We start from the raw sequence: 24,300 nt of genomic DNA, 5'->3' as shown, positions 1-24,300 counted from the left end.
CACCATTCTGTATACTTCTGGCCCTTCTTTGGACACTGTGTTAACTAACCTCCAGACGAGCTTCAATGCCATACAACTCTCCTTCCGTGGCCTCCAACTGCTCTTTAATGCAATGAAAACTAAGTGCATGCTCTTCAACCGATCACTGTCTGCACCTGCCCACCCGTCCASRATCACCACTCTGGACGGTTCTGACTTAGGATATGTGGACAACTACAAATACCTAGGTGTCTGGCTAGACTGTAAACTCTCCTTACAGACTCACTTTAACGGGATAATTTTCGTAAACAACTACTGAATTGCAGAGCGCCAAATWAAAAAAAATACTACAAATATTTATTTTCATGAAATCACAAGTTAAATATACCAAAACACAGCTTAGCTTGTTGTTAATCCASCTATTGTGTCAGATTTTGAAAATATGCTTTACAGCGAAAGCAATCCAAGRGTTTGTGAGTTTATCAATCACTAGACAAAACATTACGAACAGCTAGCAGCAATGTAGATTGGTCACGAAAGTCAGAAAAGCAATWAAATTAATCGCTTACCTTTGATGATCTTCGGATGTTTGCACTCACGTAACTACCAGTTACACAATAAATGTTCCTTTTGTTCAATAAATATTATTTTTATATCCAAAAACCTCCATTTGGTTGGTGCGTTATGTTCAGAAATCAACAGGCTCGAGCAGTCATGAAGGGCAGACGAAAATTCCAAATAGTATCCGTAAAGTTCGTAGAAACATGTCAAACGTTTTTTATAATCAATCCTCAGGTTGTTTTTAACATAAATAATAATWATTATTTATTATATTTCGATAATATTTCAACCGAACGGTAAACTATTCAATAAAAGAGATAAAGAAAATGTCTAGCTACAACTTTCGCGCGCATGAACTAATCGAAGGACATTCAGCTATCCACTGACGCGTTTTGATAAATCTCGCTCTTTTTCCAGAATAAAAGCTTGGAAACTATGTCTTAAAGACTGTTCACAACCCTGAGGAAGCAAATTGGAAAAGTTGATATCTGGTTGATATCCCTTTAAATGGAGGAAGGCAGGCAATGGAAAGGGATTTTTTCAAATAAAGAAGACCTTCCAGGTTGGATTTCCTCAGGTTTTCGCCTGCAAAATCAGTTCTGTTAATACTCACAGACAATATTTTGACAGTTTTGGAAACTTTAGAGTGGTTTTCTATCCTAATTGTCCAATTATATGCATATTTTAGCATCTGGGCCTGAGAAATAGGCAGCTTACATTGTGAACGTTATTTTTCAAACATAAAATCTGCCGCCCTAGCTTTCAAAGAGGTTTTTAAGCATCTCAATCCAAAATTAAATTCTAGAATCGGTTTCCTATTTCGCAACAAAAGCATCCTTCATCATGCTGCCAAAACATACCCTCGTAAAACTGACCTATCCTACCGATCCTCGAATTTGGCGATGTCATCTATAAAATAGCCTCCAACACTCTCCTCAACAAATTGGATGTAGTTTATCGCAGTGCTATTCCGTTTTGTCACCAAAGCCCCATATATTACCTACCACTGCGACCTGTACTCTCTCGTTGGCTGGCCATCGCTTCATACTCGTCGCCAAACCCACTGGCTCCAGGTCATCTACAAGTCTCTGCCAGTTAAACCCCTCCTTATCTCAGCTCACTGGTCACCATAGCAGCACCCACCCGTAGCACGCGCTCCAGCAGGTATATCTCACTGGTCACCCCAAAGCAATTCCTCCTTGGCCGCCTTTCCTTCCAGTTCTCTGCTGCCAATGACTGGAACGAACTGCAAAAATCACTGAAGCTGGAGACCCGTATCTCCCTCACTAGCTTTAAGCACCAGCTGTCAGAGCAGCTCACAGATAATGCACCTGTATATAGCCATCTGTAACAGCCCATCCAACTACCTCATCCCATACTGTATATATTTATTTATTCTGTCTCTTTTGCACCCCAGTATCTATACTTGCACATTCATCTTCTGCACATCTACCATTCTAGTGTCTAATTGCTATATTGTAATTACTTCGCCACCATGGCCTATTTATTGCCTTACCTCCCTTATCTTACCTCATTTGCACTAACTGTATAAAGATTTTTCTTTTTCTACTGTATTATTGACTGTATGTTTGTTTATTCCATGTGTAACTCTGTGTTGTTGTATGTGTCGAACTGCTGTGCTTTATCTTGGCCAGGTCGCAGTTGTAAATGAGAACTTGTTCTCAYCTAGCCTACCTGGTTAAATAAAGGTGAAATATTCGTTTTTTTTMTTATTACCTAAAAACATAGCCTAAAAGTAGGTTGGTTCATTTAAAGGTAATATGTTGAAACAGAGCGGACTGGTACCAGAAATCGTCTCTGGTATTTCTGAGAAAAAAAACCGGTAAATTTCTTTCCTTGAGGCCCACATTATTAGCCAGATAATGATAATATTGTGCAACCCCCCCCCAAATTAGACAGGCCCACTTGGTCAAAAAGGGACCAGACCATCTGGTCTGTTGAATTCACATTTTTTATGACAATTACTTGTTTGCATTAGCCAGGAGTTAAAGATGTTAGCCTCTAAATTGAAAATATGTTTTCCATTGGTTAATCAAAGATTGCATTTGTATTATTATTTGTATTATTATTGCACCAGAGTTGTAGTTGGTTTCTGGGAATGGCTAAGCTGGGGAAATCAAACTGTGCGTAGGCAGGCATTGGAGGCAATCAGGGTCAAAGGTAGAGAGGGACAAAGTTTCTCCTAAAATACACAGTACTGCAGCAGTGTCAACGCAGGTCAGGCTTAACTCTGCATTGACAAACTGACAATCATTTTTYGAAAGTGTCTGGTTAGGCGTGATATTTACCCATCCAAAGTCTTTATTGTTGTAGAGAGGTTGTCTTATTCCCTCCCCATTTACATCTAAATAGCAGAGACCTTTATTATTGTATTACCGTATGACACCCACTTAAAACTAAACTAAWATTTATGTTTACTTTAGGGATAGACAATTAGTTTTCATTAGACCAAAAGGTTTTGATATAGTCATTGCATAATATGAAGTGGCTCCTACAGGTCATTCATTTGGGATAATGTGTCATTTGACCAGCACATTCACAGCACAGTAAGATAGGTTTAATTCCTTACATTATAGAGGAGACAGGAAAATAAACCCTCCTCAGGCACGTGAATCTAACATAGTTGACTCGTACACTTGACTCTTACATAGTTCGTTATCAGTCATGTATGGATCTTTTTAGATGTGTCAAACAAACTGGTATCACAACAAGTGACTGTAGGAGGATAATATCTACTTAAACATGTCCATTATTTTTCTTGCATGCCATAAACTCTCTACAACTCAGAAAAGGGTATTGCTTTTTAAAGAGTGCAGGCATGGTGGTGACAGCTGATAAGTAAACATTTACTCTGCTGTCACTGGGACTGCCTGGGTGGCTTTCTTTTTTTTGTGCACAGTCTCATTTTATTTGAACAGGTTTGTGTAGGCGAATAGACTACAGTCAATCATTTCAGAGGTAGGAGTCCAGTAGGGAACGAAATCTGGTCTCACATTTTATTCTCTCTGGACCTGGGACATTCATTATGAAACTTGGAGTGAGACTGTGTGTGCTGGTGGTGTTCTCTCTCCAGCTTTGGGCTCCAGGACAGGGGCAGGAGCTGGAGCCAGAGCAGGTCCTGGCGTTCTGTGATGACAAAGATGTGGAGGCAGCTGTGGACATGGCCCTAGTCAAGTATAATGAGAAGCTTCCTTCTGGAAATCAACTAGCACTCTACCAGATTCTGGAGTCCTCAAAGGTAGGTGGCTTAGTGATTGAGAATATTGTAATTTTATATTTAGTTATTTATCCTGTCCTATTTGCATACATCTTGAGTTCATTCTGTTGTTGAAGAGGGAATACGAACATTCCTACACCGAGTCACAGTCCAGTATTGCGTTCCTCTCTTGTAGGCTCAGAATGACTCTGGCACTCAGTACTTTGTGGAATTCAATAGCAGGGTCACTGACTGTCCAGCKGGGGGAGACAAAGTCTGGAGAGACTGTGACTACCTCCCCACCGGGAACAAGGTAACTGTACATTTTAATAATTTCACTAGGTGAAGAATGCATTGTTATTAGATTACATCTCTTGGCAATTAACGTTTTTTTCCACTTTTTCTTTGTTTATCAGGTGCCAAGGCCTTGTAAGGCAACAGTCCACATGTCAGAGACAGATAAAAAGGTCCTGGCAGTTTTCTGTGACCCAGGTGGTTAGTTTTTCACTTCACACCAAGTAGACCAAGCCATACAACACTGACAAGTCTATTTCTAGATAACCCAATAAATATTGACCATAGAATGACTCATGCTGCAGAATATGTATTTACAGTGACTAGAATCACCCAGAATATGTGGCTAAAATAATTTTCTATTGAGCAGCTGAGACAAACTGTGATACTGACAACTCTCTCTGACTTCCAGTGGAGGCCCCTGTTGTTGCTGGACGGTCCACATGTCTGGGGTGTCCTAGGGAGATTGATGTGGAGAGTGAGGACCTGAAGGATCCCTTGACATACTCCATCACCAGGTTCAATGCTGATTCTGACTCSAGTCACCACTTCGTCCTGAACAGTGTTGGTTTCGCTACTAGACAGGTACATGTAAATCAATTGCAAATCTCACTGGGAGTTATTGAACATTATAAAGACTAGCCAACTACACCCCCTGGTGGAAGGTTAAGCACCATGACTCTAAACACCTAATTCAATTCAAGCCTGATTCACACTATAGGGCCCAACCAAGTCAAATCATGCTGAGCTGAACTATTCCAGGGCTGGCCTGGTTACACATCCACCATAGCTTCTGAACCCATGCTGGAAAGAAACTTGTGAAAAGAAAATATCAGAGCCAGCATTGTACTGTTGGCGCCCTATAGTGTGAATCAGGTAACAGCGTAACTAGTTGGGATCGGGGGTAATGGGCCTTACAACAATGACAAACAACACAAAGAAACAGAGATTTAGAAAAAATATCATATTTTGTAAGAAGATAAGTATCTTTGCTCATCCCTTCCAATGGAAATACACCAAATCATCACCTTGGTTCTGGCATTGGGAGGTGTGGTGCGTGTGGCGGAATGTATCTTTATGGTTGTGACCGTTGGACTACAATGCACTTGTTCGCATTAGGAGTGTCATTCCAGAGTTCATTGAGTGGGAGGGGGGGCTCAAACTATTGTATTTGAATAACTTCTACATTCTTTCACARGCTCTTCTCAGGTGGTTGCTGGATTCAGGTATAGACTGATGTTCGATATGAGGAAAAGCAATTGCTCCAAAGCGGACCACAAAGAGCTGAACGACGAATGTCATCCAGATGCTGATGTGGTAAACTACATTAGAGCTCATAGTATTTTTTAAATAACCTACTGTATTTGATCTAATATATGATTCTGGTGTTGTAATACTTCTGTACGTAAATGAAATACATTTCATAATTCACTGTCATGTGTTGTATCATGAATGCTTGTCCCTGGCATCGCTATCATCTTGTATGCTATCTCACTAGGAACTCGCTCACTGCAATTCCACTGTAGATGTGGCACCTTGGAGGCATGAGACTGCAGAAGCAAATGTGGAATGTGCACCGGGTCCCCTTGACAATTTTGTGAGACATTGTGCAAACAGTACTACTATAGCATATTAATGATGTTCAGAAAATCTGATAAATGAATAGGGTAGTGATGTGTAGCTATACATTTTGGGGATTTGTACTAAATGATGGAGGATTTTGACAAGAAAAATCTTTCCATTCATAGGAAGTCTTTAGAAGAAGACCTCCTGGATGGTCTCCCTTGAGGAACTTCAACAGTTTTGCTGAAGTTAAAACAACCCAAGCTTCTACTGCTTCAGCCAAAGAAGAGTCATCAGAGGAGTCTCAGGAGCGCAGCCCGACTGCTGTGACCATGGCTAACACAGACCCAGAGCCAGCCCTGCCCTCTGTGGCCCCCACCACTGCTGCTGAGAGCCCCTTCCACTGCCCCTCCAAGCCCTGGAAGCAGTTTGTCCCCCCAACAACCCCGAGGCCTGCACAGGACAAAAGCACAACACCTTTGCCAGTGGTAGAGGAGGGCTTAAGTGATTTAGACGTGCTGTGGAAAAAATAAGTGCASGCTGTATAGTGCATTTGTATCATAAGCACACCTGCTGATTTGAAATAAAAAATTACCATGCTTTTATTATCTCTTTCTGACAATGCAGTTCAATCTTGCTTTAGTATTCCTTCAAATTTGTCAAAGTGCATCTTGACTGTTTAGCCATTTGATACGAAAAACAAATAACTAAATGAATTAAATTGTGCTGGGTGCTGTTGTTCTGTAAAGCAACACACTATCCACAAATGCAAGTACTTAACTGAGAAGTTTATTTGTACACTGTCACATAATACTCAAATAATTCTAGTCAGTCTGGATACAATGCAAGTATTTAACTGAGGAACAAACTGAAACACAAAGTATACTGTATTTAATAATGCAGATGTCACTGGTTAGAAGTATTAWTAGTTGTTCCTATAGCGTCAAACTTTGTTTACAGCTGTTTAGCAGAATGACTAAAATAATATTATTTTAACCAACTCTCATGCAAGCTGACTGCGTAATAAATACAATCATTGTAGCATTYTTGATAGCAATGACAAAATACAGTATATTAAAAATATAATTCAATATGTCTATAAACCTGTCAGAATAAAAGTACTGTATTAAATAAAGAGGAGTAACAAAGATGGCCCTTGAACCTTGTTCTTAAATAACAATTCCACCATTTACACATCAAAATGATTATTTCCTTTTACACCAATGTATAGCCCAATAAGTTGACACATATCTTAGAATTTCCTTCTGTAAAGAGACTTGTTTGATGACCAAATTATTTTAACATTCACAATCGGTATGGATTTGCCTGTGCTAACACTCCGTGCTATATATCAAATGGCCATGACAACTTTGTTTTCAACATACAAACGTGGTTTAGAACAATTACATTTCAAGTCACTTTTGAAGCTGAATATGAACGTTTTTTTATTTCTTACAAATGATGTTTCAAGTACAGCATCACAATGCCTTCCCTGGTGCTGTTCAGCAAGTGGGAAATATTTACAACCCGTTTACCACACTCACTGTATTATATTTACATTTCTGACAAGGTGGTGCAGACATAGGACTAAGGGAAGGGGGGAGATCTGTGAAGCCCTCTGGAAGTTGGAGCATTTTGCATTTTTGAAAACCCTGTAACTGCAATTTCCTGAAACCTCGAGTCTTAAATMATATAAATCAATGTAGCAAACAGTTGTCCAATTAAGTGTTGGATCCTGAATTAATTTTGAGGTGGTCTCAATGACCCCCTCAGTGACTACACATTCTTCTAGGTTATATTAAGTGGTAATGATTATTCTGATATGCGTCTTTACGTGGACAGTCTAGTGAAAATGTAAACTGCTTTCTTTTCCGGAACAGCTCTCCCTGCCATGAGTCTCTTTCCGTCCACGAACGCAGGTTTCTTTGCTAGTCAATGTGCTTGCGCCTAACACCGTTGCGGAGATCAGAGCATGTTCCGCCCGCTAAATATGCTACACAGTTTCTGTTCCTGAACGAATGTATGGTGCAGCTATTTTACGAGTGAAAAGCAGTGCAGCAGGCTTATTTAAAAAAAAAAATGGTATAGTATAAGCTTGGTATCGTACCAGTGTACTTTGACCTCGATTTGTGTACACACGATACTCAAAATGGATACAGGTTGGCAGGTCTGCTATAAGCTTGAAATGAATGCATCTGACAAAATTTAGATGGAAAGGGATACAATTGCTTATAAGACAGTCTGTGGAAAAAGTACCCAATTGTCATACTTGAGTAAAAGTAAAGATACCTTTATAAAAAATGACTCAAGTAAAAGTCACCTAGTAAAATTCTACTTGAGTAAATGTCTAAAAGTATTTGGTTTTAAATATACTGAAGTATCAAAAGTAAATGTAATTGCTAAAATATACTTAAGTATCAAAAGTAAAAAATAATTTCAAATTCTTTATATTAAGCAAACTAGATGGCGCCATTTTCTTGTTTTTTATTTAATTACGGAAACCCAGCGGCACATTCCAATGCTCAGACATCATTTACAAATGAAGCATGTGTGTTTAGTGAGTCTGCCCGATCAGAGGCAGTCGGGATGACCAGGGATGTTCTCTTGATAAGAGCGTGGATTGGACCATTTTCCTGTCTTGCTAAGCATTCAAAATGTAACGAGTACTTTTGGGTGTCAGGGAAAATATATGGAGTAAAAAGTACAATATTTTCTTTAGGAATGTAGTGAAGTAAAYGTAAAAGTTGTCCAAAATATAAATAGTAAAGTAAAGTACAGATACCCTTCACTGGAACTTCACTAGAACTAAGGTGCCTAGCCCGAACCATGAAAAACAGCCCCAGACCATTATTCCTCCTACACCAAACTTTACAGTTGGCACTATGCATTCGGGCAGCTAGCGTTCTTCCGCCAAACCCAGATTAGTCCGTCGGACTGCCAGATGGTGAAGTGTGATTCAACACTCCAGAGAACGCATTTCCACTGCTCCAGGGTCCAATGGCGGCAAGCTTTACACCACTCCAGCTGACACTTGGCATTGCGCATGGTGATCTTAGGCTTCTGTGCAGCTGTTTGGCCCTGGAAACCCATTTCATGAAGCTCCCGACGAACAGCTATTGTGCTGACGTTTCTTCCAGAAGCATTTTGGAACTCGGTAGTGAGTGTTGCAACTGAGGACAYACGCACTTRAGCGGTCCCGTTCTGTGAGCTTGTGTGGCCTACCACTTTGCGGCTGAGCCGTTGTTGCTCCTAGACATTTCCACTTCACAATAATAGCACTTACATTTGACCGGGGCAGCTCTATGGCAGAAACTTGACAAACTGACTTGTTGGAAAGGTAGCATCCTATGACAGTGCCACATTGAAAGTCACTGAGCTCTTCAGTAAGGCCATTCTGCTGCCAATGTTTGTCTAGGGAGATTGCATGGCTGTGTGTTCGATTTTATACACCTCTCAGCAATGGGTGTGGCTGAAATAGCAGAATCCACTAATTTGAAGGGGTGTCCACATACACAATATATACAAAAGTATGTGTTAGGCTTTCTATGGTAATGCAGATACAACCATTGAGCGATTCACATAACTTAAAAATAGACACAAAACTGGCTTTCATAGAATCAACAAAAACTGTTACAAAAGGCAAAGTGTGGGTTTTTTCTTGATCACTTTCTGAGAAATTTGTTGTCGTTGGGGAAAAATCTTCCATYAACAGCCACTAGTTATGCTTGAGAACAATATTGAGAATTCAGAGTTTTCACTTGAAAATGAATGTCCTTCATATGAAAGAGGCTTGGACTTTAAGATGCCATTATGGAATGAAAACCATATCCCACAGCTTCTATTCGGAGTTGCCTAAGTCAAACTATTACCGAAAGGTTTACACTAAGAACACAATAGCAAACAGGGGGAGAAAGATTCTAGTTCACACACACACAAACAGTGCTGACTAGCTGCCTCAGAACAGCCATTAAATATCTCACATTCACTGATCAGACTTCATCCACCTCCCAACATTTACAAATAAAGTATTATGTTCACAATGTACTGCCCAAGTCTCCCCATTCTAACCTATAGCACTGTGACATTCATATAGTTCATAATCCAACTGCATCATTGACATGATCAAAACATCAGTTACAAGATGTGACTATGACTGTCTAGCTTAATGCACTTCTCAACATTCATTATGACCGAGCTCAACTGAAGGCGTCTCACTGAGCAACAGAGGTGTGTTACCATTGACCTCAAAGACACAAGAAGGAGAAATCCAGCCCTTGCTCATTGTATGTCAACTACATTAAGGTTTCCTTTCTACACGGCAAGGATTTCTTGACAGCACATTCATTACTTCCAGCACTGCTGTAGTATCACACACAGCGTGTGTGTGTCCCAAAAATAAACATCTGCACAATCTGCTAAATATGATGGCAAGAGGAGTATGACAATGMATTCAAAAACTGTGGCGCTAGAAATGACCACCAAATAGAGCCATTGGGCCTCAATGTAACACTTTTACTTCCAGAGGTGACTGAATTCATACCTTGTTTTTTGGGGGGAGTTCCTATGTACCGTGCATATTCAACAGGCATTTACGTTACAGGAAGACACCTATACCCCGTGACCCTGTAAAGGTGACAGGCAAATTCTTCTCTTTTACAAAAATGAAAGGAACAAGAAAAATAAATAGAGGGAAGGTGTCTCTTWGAAGAGAAAAGTGTACACAAAAGGTTCAAAGAAAATGTATGGACAAAACACTAGTGACGCAGCGGTCTAAGGCACTGCATCTCAGTGCTAGAGGCATCACTACAGACCCTGGTTCGATTCCAGGCTGTATCACAACCAGARGTGATTGGGAGTAACATAGGGCGCCGCACAATTGGCCCAGCCTCGTCCGGGTTTGGCCGGGGTAGGCCGTCATTGTAAATAAGAATGACTTCTTAACTCACTTCCCTAGTTAAATAAATAGTAAAAAAAACAACGMTTTTTGAGAAGGCGAGTTAGTTAAGCTGCTGCAGGAAACAAATACAGTAAAAAAATAAAAAAATATCGCTCTGGATTGTTAAGTGCTCGGTAAGACATCACCCATCAGTTCATGAGGTTTGGATGTGCTGCTCACAGTTGGCAGGTGTGTCCGGCAGGTCTGGGCTGGGTGAAGTTATCCCTGCCTGGGCTCAGTTGAGTGCGTGCTGGCAGATGGTGTGGAAGATCCAGTCCATCTTGGGGGTCCAGCCGCCGTGGTGGGCGTCGTTCATCCGCTTCATGATGTAGTCCAGGGCCTCCTGTTCAGTCTTGTCCAGTGCCAGGGTCTTACAGATGTAGGCAATGTAGGAAACTGCAGCTCAGGCATCCCAGAGCCCAACATCATGGAGAACAGGTTGATGAAGAGGTTGGCATGTTGCCTGATGGCCAAGTAGGCCTTATAGCACATCTCCTAGAACCTGAGAAACAGAATAGGAGGGAAAATGCAGAAGAATCAGTATATACCCTTGTTGCCTCTCAATTCTCTAGCCTCAAAAAATCCATCCCAAGCATAAATTTGGCCATTGAAATATATAGTCTATGTTGAAAATGGTTGATTTAGCAGTAGATACTGATATCAATCCATTTGTTAAAGCAGTAGTATGGAAGAGAGTCTGTAAAAAATCATGACAATAGCTTGTTGAGAACTCAGGTCCTACCTGCCCATCGTCCTTCACCATTATGTTACTGTTGTGTCTGTCACCGATGCCTAGGATGAATACCCAGCACAGGATCGTGTAAACAAGCCAATGGCCAGGTCATACCTACATACAGAGTTACAATGTCAAATCTGAGCCATGAGCTATGATTTACGATTTTCAAACCAACACAATTGTGAAGTAAAGTGCCCATACGACATATAGTTTCTTCACATCTCTCCCTTGTTCTTGTCTTTGAGCCACTTGTGTAGTTCTGAGCTGTTGTACTGTAGTGCCCCCTTCAGGCCACCTCTACACTGGATCTGAATGATGTTGTGAGAGCTCCGCACCACGTTGATCAGCCCCACACGGTCACCTAGAGACATGCAGTTGTACGGCAATATCCTCAGGTCTAGACCCTGGTTCTGTCAAATGTTCTCCATGATTCTGATGATCTGAAGTGTTAGCATGTTCTGTCGCAGGTCTGAAACAAACAAAGTCATATTCAGTGTGCCATGGTAGAATTTAAATACATTCCATTCATTTAGCCAAACTGATCCAGTACAACATTACAAGGTAAAGCTCTTCTTTAGAACGCAGAATGAATATGAAACCTGACTCGGACTCAACATCTCAATTTTTTAATATGATCTCATTGTTCTGGAAGAGGAGCTCAGGGTTTTCCCAGGGTTTTCCCAGTTGAGCCACAGTGGCCTTTTGGCAGATTACATGATTCTGCACTTCTCAAGCCTGGGGGTGTCAGAGCATTTTACAAGGTGCAAGCAACACATGCAGTTGCATTAATTTCATTGATAAATTGGATGAACAGTGTTAGAGTGCAAGTCGTCCGCACTGAGGGGCCCAACGGCTGAGTATGATGGGGAACGTTATGATGGGGAACTAGAAAGGTTACCTTCTCTCTCTTAGATCAAATTAATGTAATATTCCCACTAGGGCCATTTAAGAGAGATTGCTGACCATTTTAGCCATTGAAACAGAATGCCCCATCTACAGTTTCAATAGTGTCTATATTCAGAATGTGGGTAAGGCACAGGAGTGCCAGTGTGGCATGCCCACCGTATGTTTCCCAGCTGGTGTGCAGGGTTGAGGGGGAAGGTGAAGTTCTGCAAGGCATCTATGTAGTCTGGCGTCCTCATCTGCTCCACCAGGAACTTCGTCTGCACCTGCAAGGGCCACACAGAGCAAGCTGTGAAGATAGATGTCCTATTTGAAATGTGAAGCCTAGTTTTCACAACATTAGGTAAACAGAGCCACTGATGTCAGTTTCAGAAGTGAAACAGAAACGTGGAACAGTAAGCTGAAACCACAGAGATTCTCTAACAGATCATCATGTTGCACAATAAGCCTGAGTGTATTAGAGAGAGAGGGAGTGCTGGGTTACTTTCTGAGTCTCGTCCTTCTTCTCCTGCTTGAGGATGTCAGTGAGGTTTCTCCATGGCCTCCACCTGTCTGCATAGGTGCTTGAGGTACATGCCACAGGCGTGGAAGTAGGACTCCAAGAGCAGGCCGAACCGCTGGCTCACCGTCTTATTGTGCATCTCAGACCTAGGGCACATAATGGACAGTGAATGTGGATGAGTTATAGGGCATTAGCAATTAGTCAACTCTGTGAAAGTAATGGAATTGACTCAGTAAAGTAACTATTAGTAACTCACTTTAAGTGCCAGAAAAATAAGTCCTATTGTGTGGTTAGTCAAGGCCTTTTTCAGCAGAAATCGTACCAGTGGGTTATCAAGGTACTGCTCATATTTCAGAACCTGACAAGAGAGTATGGAGATTATAGTCATTATGACATTTTATATTTGACAACTGTCCAAACAATCAAAGAAACGTGAGAGGAAAGTCACTCTGGAAGCAAAAGCTAAATAAATCCTACCTGGACCAAGTAAATGAGGTACTGAGAGAGTTTGTCATCGGTCAAGTACTTCTCAAGGTACCGACCTGCAAAGTCACGGGTCATTGGGTCTGAATAGTTACAATCCAGCAGCTCCATGGCTTGCTCTGATTTAATTGCTGGCCAATCCTTCAGAAGGCAATACATCTAAGAGCAAGAAAAACAACAGTAACTTCCCACTATTACATTGGTAGAAGTGCTGCAGTAGAAGAGGATTCAATTCCAACAAGAGCTCACAGAAAGGTGACTGAAGACTTTCAGAATACATTTTCTTTCATTGTCCATTTTTGAGAGAAGTGTCTTTAAAAACTGTTGGCTCCGTAATGTTAAAAACAAACATGTCACCTGTGCTACTTCATCTCTTGAGTTCCACTTGACAGCCAGTAGGATCTTGGGAAGGATTTCAGGTATATTTACACACTATTGCCTGGTGAGTAAGCGACAGTAGACATGCTAGTCAAGGCCTCACTAGGAGGTTCTGTCCAGGTAAAGTGTGGTGGTGACTACTGATTCTAGTTCTGTGGTGGTGACAGTACTGCTTCTGACAGTACCTGTGCTTCCAGAGGAAGTCCTTCTCCTGCTCGGTGATCTCGGTTGCACACCTGTCTCAGCTGCTCGCTATCACTGTCTGTTAAGGTGTGGTCTCGCGCCACTCTTTTACTCTGCAAAGGATCAGACATKACATCAGACCAGCTACCATGCACATTGAGTGTACAAAACATTAGGTACACCTTCCTAATATTGAGTTGCACTCCTTCTTGCTCTCAGAACAGCCTCAATTCCTCAGGTGAATGGACTCTACAAGGTGTCAAAAGCGTTCCACAGGGTGCTGGCCCATGTTGACTCCATTGCTTCCCAAAGTTGTGTCAAGTTGGCTGGATGTCCTTTGGGTGGTGTACCATTCTTGATAAACACGGGAAATTGTTGAGCTTGAAAAACCCAGCAGCTTTGCAGTTCTTGARCCCCTAAAACCAGTGCACCTGGCACCTACTACCGTACCCCGTTCAAAGGCACTTAAATATTGTCTTGCCCATTCACCCTCTGAATGGCACACACACACAATCCATGTATCAATTGTCTCAAGGCTTAAAAATCATTCTTTAACCTGTCTCCTATCCTTCATCTACACTGATTGAAGTGGATTTAACAAGTGACATCAATAAGGGATCATAGCTTTCACCTGGTCAGTCTATGTCATGGAAAGAGTAGGTGTTCCTAATGTTTTATACACTCAGTGTATATCTATGTATGCTATTACCTGGCCTGACTGGTAGTAGTTGAAGTCCAGCTCCTTCACAGTGGTCATGTCTGGGAACTTGACAGGATAGTTGAAGTAGTCAAACTCCAGCTCTAGACAGGGCGTTTCCTGTGTGTGCGGAATATAGGCATTATACTGTAATAGGAACTGAAGATCACAGAAATATAGAGTGGTCATATTAACATGCTAACTAACATGATTACCTTGTTGGGGTTGGAGCCTGTGACTTTGATGSGYTTGAGTAGGTCCTCCAGGCCGTGGGMTACAGGCCACAGGTTCAGAGCCATCTTCCCAGACACCATGGTGTGAGTACAGTCATAGAGGTTGACGTTCCCCCATGCCAGTGGACAATGCTCCTGAGGAGGATCATGGTCAAAGGGTGGCTTCGGTTACTAACACACATATTGTGAATGGCCATCCTTCCACAAAGAATAGTGAATGCATTCCTACAGGCTTGAGTTAATGTTATATGGGYTACTTGTAACTAACAACACAAACATCCTAATTGCTCCCTTGTGGAATAAAAGTCGTACTAAATTGAATTGAAAAGAATAGGAGGCAAACAAACAGACTATGTTTTAGTTCAAGTTAATTGGCTTCGAGGTGTAAAGTAGGTTGCTCGCAAAGGATGGCCTTTAGAGACATTTATCTCTAATTCATCATAGGCACGAAAACCCATCTCTCCGACCTTCAGGTGATATCACTCAGSCCAGGTGTTGGTTACAGTTTTCATGCCTAGGTTACACAGCCATGATCGCTCCACGCCACAAGTCGATAAGTAATTCAACATGCACATAGAGGACACCTCGGGTCATTCAAGTAAGACCATTCAACACTGTTCTAGCCAGTMGGTATCATTTATACTCTTAAAGGTCTGGGGTGTCGGATTAAACTGAGTGCTTGCCTCCTTCTTCCGATTCCTGCCTTTCACAGAGCAGATGGAGAGACAGAGGCGAGCGCCCGGGGCATGTCTGGAATGTACATGTCGTAGGTCAGCCACTCGTTCCACCTAGGAGACAAGCACAGCCACGGTAAATCACCCTGAACCAATTAGAAGTGTAAAAATCACAGATCAACACATTACCATRGGATAAATAGCAACAATATATATATTGATGAGTGAGTCACTGTCTGTGACACCACGTGTTTTGTGTGTGTGTAAAACTTGGAATTAGAGCATGGCACACGTTGCGTGTTCACATTGTCACAAATCTGCTCCCCTCCATGGTAGATGCCGATTCGCACATAAATCTTCATGGACAACAGGAAGAATAGACAAAAAAAAATAGGGAGTCGCCTCTTCACGTCAACAGTGAAGAGGCGACTCCGGGATGCTGGCCTTCTAGGCAGAGTTGCAAAGAAAAATCCATATCTCAGAKTGYCCAATAAAAATAAAAGATTATGATTGTCAAAAGAACARTGACACTGGACAGAGGAACTCTGCCTAGAAGGCCAGCATCCTAGAGTCGCCTCTTCACTGTTGACGTTGAGACTGGTGTTTTGATGGTACTATTTAATGAAGCTGCCAGTTGAGGACTTGTGAGGCGTCTGTTTCTCAAACTAGACACTAATGTACTTGTCCTCTTGCTCAGTTGTGCACCGGGGCCTCCCACTCCTCTTTCTATTCTGGTTAAATCCAGTTTGCGCTGTTCTGTGAAGGGAGTAGTACACAGCGTTGTACGAGACTGACGAGTTTCAGAAGAAAGTTCTTTGTTTCTGGCCATTTTGAGCCTGTAATCGAACCCACAAATGTTGATGCTCCAAATACTCAACTAGTCTAAAGAAGGCCAGTTTTATTGCTTCTTTAATCAGAAACAACAGTTTTCAGCTGTGCAAACATAATTGCAAAAGTGTTTTTATAATGATCATTTAGCTTTTTAAAATGATAAACTTGGATTAGCTAACACAACGTGCCATTGGTTGCTGATAATGGGCCTCTGTATGCCTATGTAGATATTCTATTAAAAATCTGCCATTTCCAACTACAATAGTAGTTGGAAATTTACATTAACAATAGTCATTTACATAACATTAACAATGTCTACACTGTATTTCTGATCAATTTTATGTTATTTTAATGGACAACAAATTAACTTTTCTTTCAATAACAAGGACATTTCTAAGTGACCTCAAACTTTTGAACGGTAGTGTATATATTTATTTTTTCTTCTCCACACTATGAGGTTGGAATACTGTGAAATTGTGAAATTTCAGCCTGTTGTGMTGGGATGGAGCTGTGGCCTYCCTGGTGAAATCACCAGGTGATAAATTAGTTAATAGACCAATAAGAACGAGAGTTCCAAACCTCTGTCACGCCCTGACCTTAGAGATCCTTTTTATGTCTCTATTTTGGTTGGTCAGGGCGTGAGTTGGGGTGGGCATTATATGTTTTTGTTCTATGTTGTCTATTTCTATGTGTTTGGCCGGGTGTGGTTCTCAATCAGAGGCAGCTGTCTATCGTTGTCTCTGATTGAGAACCATACTTAGTTGATTTGTGTCTGCACCAGACAGGACTGTTCCGTTTGTTCCGTTTTGTTATTTTTTGTTCTAGTGTTCAGTGTTATTAAAAGTCATGAACACGTACCACGCTGCACCTTGATCCTCTCCTTATTCCTCAGACGAACGTCGTTACAACCTCTCTACCAATAACAGCTAGTTTTCAGTTTTCCCCTCCCCACTCAGACCCCTACCAGACAATCCTAGCCAAATTCTTGCTTAAGAAATTGCTCTGTGCTAAGAAACAGTTTTTAATTGTTTTTTTTACCATTTTAATTGAAGACAGTCACAGTAAGGTACTTAATTGCTACTCAAAAATGATTTGATATTGAGATAAAAATGGCTGCATTGGACCTTTAAGATATAGACCTGAGTCAGAACTAATGTTAGGCTTCAATGTATATGCATTGGTTACATGCAGTGCTCACTAGGGCCCAACAAACCTTATATTGACTCAGGGAGAATTTCTCCAGGAGGTACTCGTCACAGCCGCACACTTTGAGCATGTACTTGCCRTGGTACTCCTGTACACACATCTTGAGTTGTTCGGGGGACAACAGCATGCTCCTGMTGTTCTTCCTAATGGCCTCGGCTATCACCTGTTCTGGCACACAATCATGGTTGATCTTCAAGGTGTATTTCTGCTTGTCGTTGTTGGGAGAGACGATCACCCAAATCACTACAATGATTTGACCTATAAAATATGGAACAGAAGAGAATAATCATTACCACACACAGGCTGAAAACAACATCGAAAGAGATTATCATGAAAAGGAATAAGGATAATTTTGTTTGTTGCTTATTAATGTGTTAGCATATGTGTTGACAAAGTAAAAACAGGTTGTTGTTTGACACCCACTAGATATGCCTTAGGCATCTGTCACGTTCTGACCTTAGTTTTGTTGTTATGTCTTTGTTTTAGTATGGTCAGGGCGTGAGTTGGGTGGGTAGTCTATGTTCCTTTTTCTATGTTATTCTGTTTCTATGTTTGGCCTAATATGGTTCTCAATCAGAGGCAGGTGTCAGTCGTTGTCTCTGATTGGGAGCCATATTTAGGTAGCCTGTTTGTCATTGTGTGTTGTGGGTGATTGTTCCTGTGTCTGTGTTTTACCATACGGGACTGTTTCGTTTTCGTTCACTTTGTTGTTTTTGTTTCAGTGTTCTATTTCTTTATTAAAATATGGACACTTACCACGCTGCGCATTGGTCCTCCGATCCTTCCTACTACTCCTCCTCAATAGAGGAGGAGGACGAGCGTTACAGCATCTTGCAGCATCATGACATTACAATCACATTGCTTGATTTTAATTGATACAACAATGCCTACCTTTGTCCAGTTTGCCATGGATGTGCTTTGGAAGTTCTTGTGTCGATTCCACATTGGGAGGGTAAACATATTGCGAATCCTGAAACAAAAGAAACTCACTTACTGATATGATGTTTTAGAAGATATCTAATATAAACTTAAGCCTGTTTAAAAAAAATGTTTACTCTCTACAAAGAGGAGGCAGGGTAGTAAGTAGCCTAAGTCTTACCAAATTCTCTGTTAAGAACTGCCAACGGGTTCCATGACCTTCAGAAAAGGCTGAAAGAGCCTGAGATCACAGTCTCCTAGTTTCATCGTAGAACTCCTCTCGCTCTGCATCCTGTGTAACACTGATAAAGATGTAAGAGGTCTCTTCCTGTAGTAGGAGATGCAGGGGGTACTTCCTGGCCTCCTTGAACAGTTAATGTTTGATGGCGATGAGCGTMGGCTCACGAAGGCACTCGAGGGTCAGGATCATCCCGTTTGGTAACAAGCAGTCCACAAAGATCCTGGGGGGGCATCAAATATAATTCACCAAAAGATGGCCCAGGAGGCATTTCTACAGTCCACACTKAAAGTTCATAGAGAATAGTTCCTTATCTCCTGAAGAAGAAAAAAYAGAGCACATTCGATTTATGAAAACAAACATCATACAGTAMCTTATATCCAACCCCGCCTCTTGCTGTAGTGTGACTGTGTAGAGTTCCACACCCTTTCTGGGCAGCAGAATAACTAGCCACGACTCACCAGACCCTAATGCATGAAAACACTACACCTAATGACAAACTAACCTATGTTTTGATAACAGCTATGCRAAATCATGTTTATTTCCATCAATGTCCATGATGATCTAGCCTACTCASTCTGTGAGTCACATGACAAACAGAAATGCATCGGTCTCCGGGAGTGAAGTTATTTCTTCTCCACATACAGCGAGAGCCTACAACATTTGTCACCAAATACCAGAGTTTTCCCTTTCCCTGAGAGTGCAACAACAAGTAGCCCTATGCTATACAAGGTAAGCTCTACAAGACCTTTAACTTTTTTTGCTATCACTGTCTAAAACCATTAATGGCAGTAAACATGCAGCTAACAATGACCACTACTGTATGGCAAGGAAAACAGTTGTGCTCTGGTCAATGTGAAAGGTSAGTCTTGTCATCAGGGTGTAAGCCAAATGAGGGAGCTTCCTCAAACACAGGATGTGGAGAAAGGAAACACTAAACCTAGTTTATTTGAATACAGAAATGGCTGAGGATATAGACAAAAAAAAGAGATTAAGKCTTTGGTAATTGACAAATCAAGCAGATTTGGCTTCTTACCTTAAAAAGAACTGGGGCCTCAATTATTAAAGGTGCACACACACGAAATTAGACTAAACCTTGCGTGTGCCATTTTTCCCACAAACTGTTGGTATTTATCAAATTTGAACTTYAAAGGAAAGTGTGCCTATCTCTACTCAAATCTCAGACCATGAGTACTCACAACTTAAAATGGTTTAAGAATTGTATTACAAGCAAATATTGTTATTTTGGTGGAAATGGAGGTGTTTGACACACAATAATAAAAATTATGTTTTAAAAACAATAAAAAATWGCCTAATGATAAAACGGATGCATTTGCCGTTGGTAAGAAGATTGCATAGCAACATGTAGCCGAATATGTTTGATTGACTTATTGTATGGTGCTAAAATCAATCATATTTTCTGACATACTGGTTTATTCCCGCTACACAACAAATATTAGGCTACCATTTATGCATCGCTCATTTAATAGCCAAGCATCCTCGAAAGTAAATATACCTGCCTGGACAGTATGGGTAAGCCTAGGCTGTAATATTGCTGTGAGATAAGAGCACAACATCATATAGCCTACTATTTCATCTCAGAGCCTATACCAAGACAGGAGATAGAAACACAATCATCTATTGATAAACAAAATATTGAACAACAATTCCTCTTTTACAAAGAAGTGTGGCCTGTAGCATTTTGGGGAGAACCAGGACGAAAGTAACACTTGTTTTCTTCCCTAATTACATAGAGATCGAGAGAGCTAGAGACACCATATTTTATGACAAACAACGTATATATGTCCTCTAGCATAAGGAACTGTAATTTCATTTCTAGGGTAAATTAGTTTAAATTAAATAGACCAAGAATAGAACTACCGCAATGTTACTTTTGTACCTCCCGGCGGGGCGGGAGTTGAAACAGCCTTGAGACAGAAATAACAGCTGGCGAGAAGGGCACAAAATCTTTCTTATCTTCATGTTTCTGGTTTGTAATGCTCTTAACTTTCAGCAAATGTATTATTAGCCATAATTTAATGTTCGTATCAATTTAATAATTAATGCTATAGTTTCGAAATGTATAAAAAATAAACCATGCGTCAACATCACAATGTGGCGCAGCATTTTTTTTGTGCCTATTTTGACTAAAATGGATCACATAATAGCTATATTAACAATAYTTTTCTCAACTCACTTTAATGGGAATGTAATCGATGTTTTTCACCATTTTCAATGACTATTCATGCCTAGCCKTACCAGTCAGGTGCYCTCCAGCTGTCCTTGTCAAATCAAATCAAATGTATTGGTCACATACGCATATTTAGCAGATATTATTGCGGATGTAGTGAAATGCTTGTGTTCCTAGCTCCAACAGTACAGTAGTATCTAACAATTCACAACAATAKACAAATCTAAAAGAAAAATAATGGAAATAAGAAATATATAAATATTAGGACGATCAATGTCGGGCTGGCATTGACTAACTACAGTAGAATAGAATACAGTATATACATATGAGATAAGTAAAGCACTATGTAAACATTATTAAAGTGACRAGTGTTCCATTATTAAAGTGGCCAGTGATTCCAGATCCACTATGTTACGTCTAGTCTGTGATACCAGACTGTGTGAAGACAGAGGGAGGAAGCAGAATCGTTATCATCACAATAAATAGCCCACATCAAACTCTGTGATACAACCCCTCAACAAATGTAGGTAACTAGCTCYAGCAAGAAAATCATGCAGCAAGGAGTGGGTGTGTGTAGCTGGCTTACCAAGGCATGAGGGAGATAAATAWCAGTCCAATCATAATCATGTAGCAAATTTCACTAACGACTCTGCTGGTAGTTCCATGATAAGATAGCCGACTGTTATTCTAATAACACCAAGTTATAGCATAAGGTTACAGCTGTGTTTAATAATGTTAGTTAGTTGGATAGCTAGCTAACTTTAGATGGATTGCAATAGCCATACAATATTATCACAACTGTCAAGTTATCTAGTAAATATAGCTGTGGCTTAACTATAGTTAGCTAGATAATATAATTGACAGTCAGAAGTTAAGAAAACAAAATCCCGTTAAGTACTATAGTTGGCATTCACAAGATATTTGCAAGCTGACCTTTCCTACTCATGATCTGTTTTGATATTAACTAACGGAACGTTAGCAGCCAGCTAACGGTAGCCAACAACGTTACATGTTATTTAGCTAAGGCTCCTGTTCTGGTTATGGTCAGTGAGTTATCATTGAAATCTAAAGATATCTATCTAGCTAGTTATTTTAATAAGATTTTACTAACCAGCTATTAGCGTTAAATGMTACCATTTACCAAGGCATGCTGCCTGTTACTGGCACTGCGATTAGACCTAATTTGCTAACAGCTTGCGCTAGCTAGCTTCACCACCTTCTCTTGCTGGGTTCCAGTGGGTGTTCAGSGGTTTCCACTACATAGCASAGCCACAAAGTCAGATTCCTCAGCCACAAGGTCTAAATTGGCTACAGAAATTWGCTTTTTGGTGTTAATTTATGGTTAGGATTATGCATACGGTTAGGTTTAAAATCAAATTTTAGGAAGAGAAAGTGTTTCCAGATGGCCTTACTTCTTCATTGCACAAAGGAATAACCTCAACCTATTTCCAAAGACTGGTGACATCCAGTGGAAGCGGTAGGAACTGAAAACAGGATGATTAGAAATCCAGTATCCCAATGAAAACTCATTGAACAGACAGTGACCTAAAAAATTAAAATAAATGAATGGTTAGTCCTCGGGGTTTTGCCTGCTACATAAGTTCTGTTATACTTACAGACATGATTCAACCAGTTTTAGAAACTTCAGAGTGTTTTCTATCCAAAGCTACTAATAATATGCATATCTTATATTCTGGGGATGAGTAGAAGGAAGTTGAAATTGGGCACGCTATTTATCCAAAAGTGAAAATGCTGCCCCCTATCCTAGAGAAGTTAATGCATTTGAGTCAATCAGTTGTGTAGTGACAAGGTAAGGGTGGTATCCAGAAGATAGCTCTATTTGGTAAAAGACCAAGTCCATATTATGGCAAGAACCGGTTAAARAATCAAAGAGAAACGACAGTCCATCATACTTTAAGACATGAAGGTCAGTKAATTCYGAAAATGTCAAGKACTTTTAAAGTTTCTTCAATGTTTCTTCAAGTGCAGTCACAAAAWCCATTAAGTGCTATGATGAAACTGGCTCTCATGAGGACCYCCACAGGAAAGGAAGACCCAGAGTTACCTCTGCTGCAGAGGATAAGWTCATTAGAGTTAACTGCACCTCAGATTGCAACCCAAATAAATGCTTCACAGCGTTCAAGTAACAGACACATCTCAACATCAACTTTTCAGAGGAGACTGCGTGAATCAGGCCTTAATGGTGTAATTGCTGCAAAGAAACCACTACCAAAGGACACCAATAAGAAGAAGAGACTTGCTTGGGCCAAGAAACACGAGCAATGGACATCAGACCGGTAGAAAATCTGTCCTTTGGTCTGATGAGTCCAAATGTACAATTTTTGGTTCAAACCGCTGTGTCTTTGTGAGACGCAGAGTAGGTAAACGGATGATCTCCACATGTGTGGTTCCCACCGTGAAGCATGGAGGAGGAGGTGTAATGGTGTGGGGGTGCTTTGCTGGTGACACTGTCWGTGATTTATTTAGAATTCAAGGCACACTTAACCAGCATGGCTACCGCAGCATTCTGCAATGATARGCCATCCCATCTGGTTTGCGCTTAGTGGGACTKATTTGTTTTTCAAAAGGACAATGACCCAAAATACACCTCCAGGCTGTATAAAGGCTATTTGACCAAGAAGAAGTGTGATGGAGTGCTGCATCAGATGACCTGGCCTCCACAATCATCCGACCTCAACCCAATTGAGATGGTTTGGGATGAGTTGGACCTCATCTCACTGCTTTGCTTTATCTTGGCCAGGTCGCAGTTGTAAATGATAACTTGTTCTCAGCTGGCCTACCTGGTTAAATAAAGGTGAAATAAAAAATATATATAAATAAAGAGTGAAGGAAAAGCAGCTAACAGGTGCTCAGCATATGTGMGAACTGCTTCAAAACGGTTGGAAAAGCATTCCTCATGAAGCTGGTTGAGAGAATACCAAGAGTGTGCAAAGCTGTCATCAAGGCAAAGGGTGGCTACTTTGAATAATATAAATTATCAAATATATTTTAATTTGTTTAAATATTTTTTGGTTATTAAAAGATTCCATACGTGTTATTTCATAGTTTTGATGTCTTCACTATTATTCTACAATGTAGAAAATAGTAAAAAATAAAGAAAAACCCCTTGAATGGGTAGGTGTGTCCAAACTTTTGACTGGTACTGTATAAATATACATGTTTTTTTTAACCACCCCACACCCCAAACTTTTTCCTGTAGCTATGGTGATGGACATCTACAAATGAATACATAACATAAGAAACGTAACATATCATACTAACCAACCAGGTGGTTATTCAGGAAAATGTATCAGGCTCTGCCTCCTCTCCACTCTTTGCAACTATTCCTAGTACACGTGGAACCTAACGCTTCAATGTAGCCTATATATTTATAATTAAACTTTTTTTTATATGCGGCATAAACACAACCAGTCACAATGTTTTAATKTGATGAGGKTACTTCAAAAAAATCCTGTAGGCATGTGCATGTTGGTCCAAAATAGCCTATAATTCCAGCATCCTCAAAATGWCTTGACATTAACCATGTTTCCATCCAACCTTTTTATGCGAGTAAAGT

General features: G+C 40.6%; 1 protein-coding gene and 1 pseudogene across 1 annotated transcript; one reads left to right on the top strand and one right to left on the bottom strand.

Annotated features, from left to right (window-relative positions):
• Positions 1 to 3,415: 3,415 nt before the first annotated feature.
• Positions 3,416 to 6,219, top strand: LOC111972238 (kininogen). Its single transcript, XM_023999177.2, has 7 exons — positions 3,416 to 3,799; positions 3,954 to 4,070; positions 4,174 to 4,249; positions 4,464 to 4,636; positions 5,261 to 5,368; positions 5,550 to 5,648; positions 5,800 to 6,219. Exons 1-7 carry the CDS (start codon positions 3,587 to 3,589, stop codon positions 6,145 to 6,147), a joined length of 1,134 nt encoding a protein of 377 aa, XP_023854945.1. The 5' UTR covers positions 3,416 to 3,586; the 3' UTR covers positions 6,148 to 6,219.
• LOC111971852 (phosphatidylinositol 4,5-bisphosphate 3-kinase catalytic subunit alpha isoform-like) lies at positions 5,801 to 18,803 on the bottom strand (annotated as a pseudogene).
• Between the last annotated feature and the right edge of the window lie 5,497 nt (positions 18,804 to 24,300).

This window comes from Salvelinus sp. IW2-2015, linkage group LG13 (assembly GCF_002910315.2).
Source record: "Salvelinus sp. IW2-2015 linkage group LG13, ASM291031v2, whole genome shotgun sequence".
Classification (NCBI taxonomy): domain Eukaryota; kingdom Metazoa; phylum Chordata; class Actinopteri; order Salmoniformes; family Salmonidae; genus Salvelinus; species Salvelinus sp. IW2-2015.
The sequence above is the reverse complement of the archived record's forward strand: the minus strand, read 5'-3'. Positions and strand labels throughout refer to the sequence as shown.